Here is a 10,510-nt window from a genome sequence, read left to right on the forward strand (position 1 = left end):
TTGGAGAGACGAGCGAGCTTAATTACTGCTCAATGCAATTGCTGGGAGTACTTTATTTTGTACACAGCATGTACAGTATAGCATGAGCAGCACATTCACACGAGAACCTACATCCAGTTCAGCCTAAGCATGAACAGGAGCACATTTAACAGGTCACACACAAACAACATCGCCGAAGCCACTACCCCAAACACCCTTCCCCAACAGGGTGAACACATAGAAACCCCCGCAAGGCATGCTGGTCGAAAGCCGCCGCCCCGCCCACGCCACAGTATTTTGTACACTACCTCTTCCCAAAAGGTTCTAATTATTGACCTACTGTAGATCAAGCAAAGAATAATAATGAAGATTAAGTGAAAATAAGATCATCTCCACATGCACAAGGAGAACTTGTTATGAGGCCGGCCACCACTTGAAAACCTCATCAGACTTCAATTTGCTAGGCAGCACAAATATTGGACTTTGGAGCAATGGAAAAAGGTCATGTGGTCTGATAAGTACTCTATTCCAAGAGATGGCTGCATGGGAGTAAGAAGGGAAGCACATGAGTCGATTAAGTGGATCTACTCCCCTGATTCAACCTGCATTTAACAAATTCTGTTAAATGTTACAGTGTCCTCTTCTGGCCACATTGCTACTTATTAGATTTTTTCAAACTGTCTTTGCCTCTTACAGAGCTGACATCATCTTTTTTAGCATTTCAATAGACTAATACAAATTACAATATACAATACAACACAAATGTGTGCATATAATAAAATTTCAAGAAAATTTTATTTGTGTAGCACTTTTAACAATTGTCATTGTCGCAAAGCAGTTTGACACAATCAAAAGCATTATTGAAGTTTGTACTGTAATAAATGTGAATGTGTATGAATCAAAATAAGATTGTCCCTGATGACCAAGCCAAGGATGACAGTGACAGTGGCTATAGGAAAAACTCCCCGAGAATGTTTTTTTTTTTTTTTTTTTATATAGTAGAAAAAACACTTGAGAGGAACCAGACTCAACAGGGAACACATCCTTATTTGGGTGATAACAGATAACAGGGATTGATCTGCAGTCATACTGTGTGTTAGGAGGCTGGAAGTTCAGTATAACAGGAGATGTGTTCAAGTTAATATGGAGTCCAGATCGTTATTGGAGGCTCAGGAAGACCGTTGCAAATTCCAGTCCTGAACTATCGAGTGACTGCAGTCACGAGTCCTTCGAGAACAACAACACTGTTGCCAGTAAGTTACTGTATTTGAGATTTACAGTATTTAATTGTAAATCAGTTTACAGTGTGTTACTGTAATTTTATTTTAGGGTTATTACTGTGATAAAAATAGGTTGACAGTTCACTACAGCAATTATAATTTGTCCTAAATATAAATTTAATTAAAAATGTAGTTTATTTATGTTTACATGTAAATGTTACCATTTTTATCTTGCTACTACTAGTTTTAAACAGACACAACTGCAAAATATCCCATTCTTTATTCAAATTCATTAAAAAATTATGTAAATGTGAACACATTAAACATTTAAATCACCTTTTTTAAGAAAAACATTTAAAATAATACAAAGCACATGGAAATACATTTATAAAATAATTTAAGTATCTGAACTGCATATTTTAGTTACAAACGTTTAGTCAGCTGTGCCCGTCCTTTTGAAAGTCCCTCCTTCTCAGGCCAAACCCGAGGCAGGTGAAGTTCCTGGTTCCTATTTGAAATTGTTCCTGCTGGTGTCTATTGAAATCGCAAAATTAATCTAGTCAATTAATGTCAAAAATGAGAAAAAGAAAAAATGTACTGTAAGTTATGTCTGGATGAATTAAAAATTGTACACTGGCATTTGACCGATGTGACAATAAACATCAATTGAAAAAAAAGTAAATCTCTAACTGCATGAAATAAATTTAATGTACAAAAATCTAACGTTAATGTAAAACAAGAACAATGGCTAATCATCAACAGACATTTTTAAAGTATTAACCTATAACTCCAGATGTTACATTTCTCAACTCGGTTCTTACTAACCCATGTTAACTAACGCTAACTCCAAAACAGAGACAATTACATTAACCAACTTGGCCAAGTTAAAGTTTGCTTGTTTAAAATGATTTGGATTTTATTTCGGAAATTGAATAAACTCACAAAATCATATGTAAAATGAGATACTCCCGTTAACGTTAACTCAGTTTAGCGTAGTAAAGCTTCTGTTACCCAATATTACCAAAGTTGATGTCAGCACACACACACACACACACACACACACACACTTTTTACCTTGCTTGTTGGTTGGTCTTTGGCATATAAAAATGTTAATCTGGTGTGTCGATAAGGATGTCTTCTGGAATTGCGCCACCATCCTCAGACAAAACCTGAACAAATCTTGTGGATCCAGATCAAGTCTATGCTTTGGGCGTTAAAGCCGTTGTGGAAAATACAGTATTATACATCAATTAAAAAACAGTGAATCGTTGTATTTGGTGTTTTTAACTGTAAATATTATTTAGGGTTTTGTAGCGTTTTTGTCGCCGGAAAGGATGGTGGAGAGACGAGTGAGCTTATTTGCTGCCCAATGCAATGGCTGGGAGTACTTTATTTAGCACACACGCAGTCTAACAAACAGCATAAACAGCACATTCACCCGAGAACCTATCTCCCATTCAGCCTAAGCATGAACCGGAGCACATTTCACACGTCACACACACACCCTGGCCGAAGCCACTAACCCGAACACCTTTTCTCGACAGGGTGAACACCTAACAACCCCTCCCGCAAAGCATGATGGTTACTAGTCCAAACCCCACCCACGCCACACTGCCCCCACCCGAGCTGTGACCGTCCCTGGTCACCATGACGAACTCCGTTTCGGAGGCGTGGAGGCGGTCGGCGCTGGCGGTGGGAACGCCGGCGTCCTTTGGCAGGTGAGGGATAAACGTGAACATAGTCCTGAGGCGGTCCGGCCTCCACAGAGTTCGATGTTTCATCGGCGTGCGGCTGGTAAGGCGCAAGACGGTCCCGGTGGAGCAAAACTCGTACCCGCCCCGCCAACCGCACCCGGTAGATGACATCGGAGAGCCGAGCAATTACCGTGCCGGGGCCCACCCAGTGAGACACACGCCCGGCCAAGAGCCCCCTCTTTCTTCCGGAGGAACACACCCACACCTGCTCGCCAGCAGCAAAATCTCGCCCCTGGCTGTGAGTGTCCACGCCCATTCGCCCCATAGGTGCCCCCACCTGAAAGTCTTGCAGCGGTGCCCGCGAGCGCTGTGTGGGGCCCTTCTTCCTGGCGATGAGCGTCCACCGGAAGTTCCGCCCCCCTGGTGCGCGCTACTAACATGTCCGGCTGCGCTTTGGGAACTAGCAACCTGGCTAACCCGAAGTTACCACGTAACGTTCCGTCAGCGAGATTCAGTACCGCACCCCACCTTTCCAAAATGTCCAACCCCAAGATACAATCATCCTCAATGTCTGCCACAAAGAATGGATGAGTAAGACTGATTGCACCTACTTGTATTCGCACAGTGCGACAGGCCCGTATCTCCAAATAGCTCCCCGACACGGTGCGAATGGTCAAGGCTGGGGCCGGCAGCATACAACTGCGCTCGCCCTGTTCTAATACTCCCCAGCGCAGCAGCGAAACTGTAGAGCCGGTGTTCACGAGCGCCCGTAGCGAAACGTTGTCCAGGCCACAGTTCACGTAGACGCCCGCGCGATTTCCTACGTGTCCTGACCGGAAGTTGGGCCCGGCAGTTGGGGAAACAGAGACTGCTGTGGGAGGTGGCTTCCCCGCAGCTAGTTGTAACGGCTGCTGGGGTACGCTGTCCTCAGGCCTGAGAACGTTGCAGCGGTAGTCCGGCAGTCCTTGGCCTCGGCGTCGTCCCGGAATTTCGGATGCTGAGTCGAGGCCTAGCCGCGACGGGTAGCCCTGTCCCCGGCTAGGTTTACCTACCGAGCGGCCCCCGGCCACGGGAAAACGTTCTGCCATGATGGCCTCGGCACGCTCGGCTTCGCGTAGCGCCTCAGACAGGGAAGCCGGTGCCGCTAACCGGATGTGCTCGCGAAGCCACGACGGCCGAATTCCCCGCAGGAACGCACGGCGAGCTAGCTCTTCCTGCTGGACGGGCCCGAATTCCGGGTAGCCCCGGAATTCTGCGAGAGATCTCAAGTCCATGGCGAACACCCCCGGTGTTCGGAGGCGCTCCGCTCGCGGGTCGCTAGCTCTTCGCACGCGGCCTCCTGACGGTCACCCGCGCCGAACCGGAAGTGGAGCGACTCCTGCAGCTTCGCCCAGTCTTTCCTCTCATCCGCCCGGAGGTCTTCCAATGACCAAAGCGCCTCGCCCTCTAGCGAGAGGGCCACCTGGACGGCTGTTTCCGCCGGGGACCAGCCCGCAAAGTCGGCGGCTAGCTCCACCTGGGCGATGAACGCGTGGGGCTCGACAGCGCCATTGTAGGACGGCAGGTGTGGCTGCAGGTCGCCTCGCCGGCTGACGGCGCACGGAGCTGTAGCTTGCTCCGGGGTGTGCTCTAACCCGTTACTCTCCATCCCACTTCCCACACCAATGTAGTGTTTTTATCGCCGGAAAGGATGGTGGAGAGACGAGTGAGCTTATTTGCTGCCCAATGCAATGGCTGGGAGTACTTTATTTAGCACACACGCAGTCTAACAAACAGCATGAACAGCACATTTACCCGAGAACCTATCTCCCATTCAGCCTAAGCATGAACCGGAGCACATTTCACACGTCACACACACACCCTGGCCGAAGCCACTAACCCGAACACCTTTCCTCGACAGGGTGAACACCTAACAACCCCTCCCGCAAAGCATGATGGTTACTAGTCCAAACCACACCCACGCCACAGTATTATGCTGGGTGAGATACAGTAAAAAACTGTGTAAATTACAGACATGTCTAACAGTGTGATCAAAAAGCTTGCTTCTAGCTGCATGTGGTCCTATGACTAGAACTTCTGTCTTATTAAGCAGCAGGAAGTTAATTAACATCCAGTGTCTTATGTCCTGCACACATTGCTCAACTTTTGTAAGCTGGTTTTTCTCATCTGGTTTTGTTGAGACGTATAACTGTGCATCATCAGCATAACATTGAAAACTAATACCATGCTTATGAATTATGTTGCCCAGAGGAAGCATGTAAAGAGAAAAAAGCAGTGAGACTAAAACTGAACCCTGTGGAACACCAATCTCCACTTGAGAACATAAAGAATATTCACCATTTATATCTATGGTACAAATTGATAACGATCAGTCAAATAGGATCTGAGCTAGGAGAGGGCCATTCCCTTAATTTCTACTACATTTTCTAATCTATAAAGGAGAATACTACAGTATGATCAATGGTATCAAAAGCACTAAGGTCGAGTAACACAAGCATAGTGACCCTGATCAGAGGCCAATAAGAGGTCATTTACTACTTTAACAAGTGCTGTCTCTGTGCTGTGATGAGGCCTAAACCCTGACTGATACAGTTTGTTTATGCTATTTCTAAGTAGATATGAACATAGCTGCTGCAATACTACCTTTTCCAGAAGACTCATAATATACGTAGAACTTACAGAGGAGTTTGGCTCAAGTCAAATAAAGTTTTTAATCCATACACACAAAATGTTAAATGTAAAACAATTTGTAAAACAAATCCAAAAACAAGATGTATTGGTTTAATTAGAAAAATGGAACCAACTACTATGCAAAAACGATGAGAAATGCCTTATTATATCAATGATAGCTAGTCGGATTTACATGAGTATAAAATAATATGCTATGAAACAGAATATTAAAACTAACAAATACCAGAAACATTTCACATTTCCTTTAGGCTAAATAATGATGTGTGCTTATAGGTGTTATATGATTATCCTTGTATAGATATACATATATTTGGACAGTATAATGTATGATTTATATATTTTGTTAAATTAATGCAGTGTGTGTGTGTGTGTGTGTGTGTGTGTGTGTGTGTGTGTGTGAGATAAGATGACCAGGAGAAGAATGCAATACAGGCATGATTAAACAGAAATGGTGTCAGACCAACTGAACTTTAGATAAATAGATATGAATAAGCATGAACAGTTCAAACCTTCAATGATAAAGCAATAAAGCAAGACAAGTAGTGCAAAAGGAAATTAAAAACACACAAAATGAACAGAGGCCTAGTATTCTTGGAGGTGCTTCAAGAATACAGTATATGGTTCCTCAAGGATGATAGCAGAAGGAAGACCACCTGAACTCAAGGAAGGCATTCTTTTGCCCAGGCCTGGGACATACACATTCACAAACTATGAATAATTTGAAAATGCCAATAATCCTACCCTGCATGCCATTGGACTGTGGGACTAAACTCAGCAAGCACATGAAAAACATGCAAACTTCATACTTAAACATTATAGACAAGTCAGTATAATGATATGTTTTATCAAATACTAGTATCATATGGTCACCACATAACCTCTCAACTTCAGTTCTATGATTTCTGATCATGATTTCTGATTTATTTGTTAAACACTGCCTATGTTGGTTATCAATGTCCATAGAAGTAAAGTTGCGGCACGGTGACTTAATGGTTAGCACTGTCGCCTTGTACCTCCTAGGTAGCGGGTTTGGTTCACGCTTCAGATCTGTGTGCGTGGAGTTGGCATGTTCTCCCCGTGCTTGACGGATTTCCTCAGGGTGCTCCAGTTTCCTCCCACAGTCCAAAGCAGATTAGGCTTGGCACTGGCGTTCCCAAATTACCTATAGTGCGTGGTTGAGCATGTGATTATGTGCATGTGTGTGTGCGCCCTGTGATTGATTAGCACTCCATCCAAGCCTGCCCTATCCAACTACAAAGAGAGTGAGAATGCCAATTAACCTAATCTGTATGTCTTTGGACTGTGGGAGGAAATCGGGGCGCCCAGGCAAAACCCACCAAGGACGCCAAGAAGCACGCACACAGACCTGGGGATTTTAGCCTGTGTTAATGATTTGTACAGTTTCATTCTATACTCTTTCTCACTTAATCATACAGCCTTTAGACAAAATAAAAGTAATTGCAACAACCACAGTGCAATAGTTTGTACAAAAGATTGTTGCATTGTGTTGCTATTAAGATTTTTAATTGTATTATTATTATTATTATTATTGTTGTTGTTGTTGTTGTTTTTTTTTTTTATTAAGTCCTTTATTTTTTTATACCTCAGACATTAAAGTTAACAAGGTGTTTACTGCATCTAAAATCAAACCTCAAAACCTGGGCTTGTACTTTGGGGAGAACACAATTCCAATTATGGTTATGGAAAGGGGAAGTGGTTGTGTATAAATACTGCTGAAGTAAAGATCTTGTTTTAAGCACATTTTATATGATGAATACAGCCCAAGCCATATTAGGAAAGTATCTTAGTACCATATTTTCTGTAAGAAATAAAATTAAAAGATTATCAGTGGTGATTGTTTAAGAGAATAGGCTTGAAACCTGTGTCTTTTTTATATTGCATAAAATCCCAGAAATCATCAGAACTGTAAGTATTGATCTAATTATGTTCTAAATTATATTTATAAAATATTTACGCTACCGTTCAAAAGTTTGGGGTCACTTGCAAAATCTTTGTTTTTGTTTAGTGATTTATTTTCTACATTCCACAACAATACTGGGGATTTCAAAACTATAAAATAACACATGTGGGATTAGGTAATTACGTAGAAAAATAACAGTTACAGTAGTTGTTATTTTAAGACACAGAGGTCAGCCTTTCTGTAATAGTTCTTGCAAGAACAGTATTGTCAAGTGCATTTGCAAAATCCGTCAAGCACCATAATGAAACTGGCTCTCATGAAGGCCATCCCAGGAGGGCGAGACCAAAACCTACCTCTGCCACAGACGAGAAGTTCATTTAGAGTTATCAGTCTGAAAAATGACCAATTAACAGCACCTCAAATTAGAGGCGTTATGAAGTCTTTACAGAGCAGAAGTAGCAGACACATCTCACCATTAACTGTTCAAAGGAGATTAATGCATTTTTGGACGCCTTCAGCATTCCTTTACAATGTAGAAAAAAATAAAAAACAGGAACCATCATGGAGTTAGAAAGTGACCCCAAACTTTTATACTTTTATATTTTGATGGTATGTATTTCACAGTATTATCCAAGATTGGAAAACAAGCCAGAAATACATGAACATGTATTCATAGTTATGTCTGCTGCACTGTGAGCCATTAAGGCCAACATTTCACATGTTGTTTTTTACAAGACAGATTTAAGCATTATTCAGACAAGTATCATGGTTTATCAATTAAAACTACAGTTTTAACTTCAATTATGCTACCTTTTTATTAAATGGATTGTTAAAAAAAGTGTCTAAATTAGTGCTGGGTGATACGATCTCAAATAAATATTACAGTTAACAAAAACTTTTTACTTCAATTGCGAATAATATTCGATTATTTATTCATGTTTTGATTTTAGCACTTGTGGTTTGCTAACACAGTTTGTACTGTAAATGGGTTTTGTTTTTAAAGATGATTCTTTTTTTCTAAAAAAAAAAGTTCACTGCCATTTGGCTGATTGGACAGAACAGAGTCATGTAACTGCACACCTGCTTGTATTTTTTATAAGGACATGCCTTAGCGTGTCTTTATAGTTCTTGCTTTGTGCACTGGGGCACAGTCATATTGGAATAGAAAAGGACCTTCCCTGAACAGTTGGCCCAAAGTTGGAAGCATAGCATTGTCCAAGATGTCTTGGTATGCCAATGCATTAAGATTGCCCTTCAATGGGGATAAGAGGGCTGATTGAAACAGCTGAATTCAATAAATGACAGGTTTGGCCAAATACTTTTATCCATTCTATTTCATAACTTGAAAACATAACTTACAGTGATACATTGTGGCAACACCAGGATAATACTTGACCTTTAGGTAATTTAGTTGGAACAGATGATTAAGATTTAATTGACTAAGAATTTGCTTAAATGTGACACAGACTAAAGGTATATTCATAATTCCAAACTAACTCCAGTATTACACCAGTATTAAAAAGAGTAGAGTAAAATTAACCACTAAAAAAAAAAAGAAGTGTAAAATTGCCAATAATCTCCCCAATTGTATACAAATAAGTTCTTTAATAAGTTTTTTTTTTTTTTTTTTTTTACAATAGTTGCCACAAAATAGATAATACGACTTGTCCTAAACAACACCGCACAAACTATTAATAATCGACCTTCACGTCATCTCAGGGGCTCTATCCCAATATACAATAGATATACATGTAGGACTTGTATACAATCAGAACGTTATATGTATTTTTTTCTTTCAGCTTGACGATGAAGAAAGCTGTGAAGATTTCCACCATCGCCATCATCGTTTTATTTGTTTGCTACACAGAGGTGGGTTTCAATTTTATTATGCACTGAATAGACATTTTCCTATAACTAGTTTTGTAAGGATATGTTTTTTCCTTCATTTTTACAGAGCGCATCAGATACTGTCTTTAAATTGGACATGGCACCAGATTCTGCTGATGATCAATTTATAGGCTGTGAAGACCAAATGTACGACCTGATTACACAAAAGATTTTACCCAATGAATTAAACTCTGATGAAAATTTCAAGTATCTTTGGGACCATTACAAAGATGTTAATGATTATTTTAAAAGAGTAATTAAGGTGTACACAACTGAAGCAATTCACTCACAGTTCAATAACGCTGTGAGTTCAGGCAGAAAGAACTATAACAGTAACTTTAACTATAAAGCCCTTCATTTCTTGCTCACACGTGCAATACAAATTTATCAAGTGAAAACGTGTACTAATGTGTTCCGCAGAACCGAGGTTAGCTTTGATAAAAATGTTCTTGGCCATGAAATGCGATTTGGCAGATTTGCATCAACTTCACTTAAAAAAGATATGACTGATTTTGGCTCAACCTCCTGTTTTAAGATTAAGACGTGCTTTGGTGCAAAAATAGCCCATATTTCTGTGACACCTGAAGAGAAAGAAGTGCTGATCCCACCTTTTGAAAAATTTAAAATTGCAAAGATTGAAAAAAATAGAAGCAACTGCGATGTCGTTTACACTCTACAGAGCACTGGGAAGGTTAGTAATATGAACTGTGAGCTAACTAAAAACTTGCAAAAAGTAGAAGTAAAGTAAAAGTGTTGATGTTATTACAACACCACCCACTAATGTTGCTGCATAATTTAGTAACTGTTTTCTAACCATGTATTGTTGTCAGTAAAATACATTTTTGTCATTTCATTATAAATTTGTGAAAAATAATGACATTATTGTTATTATTAAATTTGTAAAAGAAATAATAAAGTTTAATATGTGTAATCTTGTTTTTCTGATCTGATTACTGTCAACAGAGTTCTGCTTTTCTGCTAATAAATAGACAGATAAATGGTGGATAGATGAATGGATGGTTATCATGTAATTTTTTTTCTGTTTAATTTCTGTTTAAAAAAAACGATAAAAGTTTAATGATTAGAGTCTTGTTTTTTGCAGGCAGAGCCACAATCTA

The 10,510-nt window shown here is 40.4% G+C and overlaps 1 protein-coding gene across 1 annotated transcript; it reads left to right on the forward strand.

The window, feature by feature from the left end:
* The first annotated feature begins 9,310 nt into the window (after positions 1 to 9,310).
* On the forward strand, positions 9,311 to 10,204 carry LOC128541684 (T-cell ecto-ADP-ribosyltransferase 1-like). Its single transcript, XM_053512219.1, has 2 exons — positions 9,311 to 9,374; positions 9,460 to 10,204. The coding sequence occupies exons 1-2, from the start codon at positions 9,312 to 9,314 to the stop codon at positions 10,138 to 10,140; spliced, it is 744 nt and encodes a 247-aa protein (XP_053368194.1). The 5' UTR covers position 9,311; the 3' UTR covers positions 10,141 to 10,204.
* Positions 10,205 to 10,510: the final 306 nt, after the last annotated feature.

The sequence above is a fragment of the Clarias gariepinus genome, chromosome 14 (genome assembly GCF_024256425.1).
Source record: "Clarias gariepinus isolate MV-2021 ecotype Netherlands chromosome 14, CGAR_prim_01v2, whole genome shotgun sequence".
Classification (NCBI taxonomy): domain Eukaryota; kingdom Metazoa; phylum Chordata; class Actinopteri; order Siluriformes; family Clariidae; genus Clarias; species Clarias gariepinus.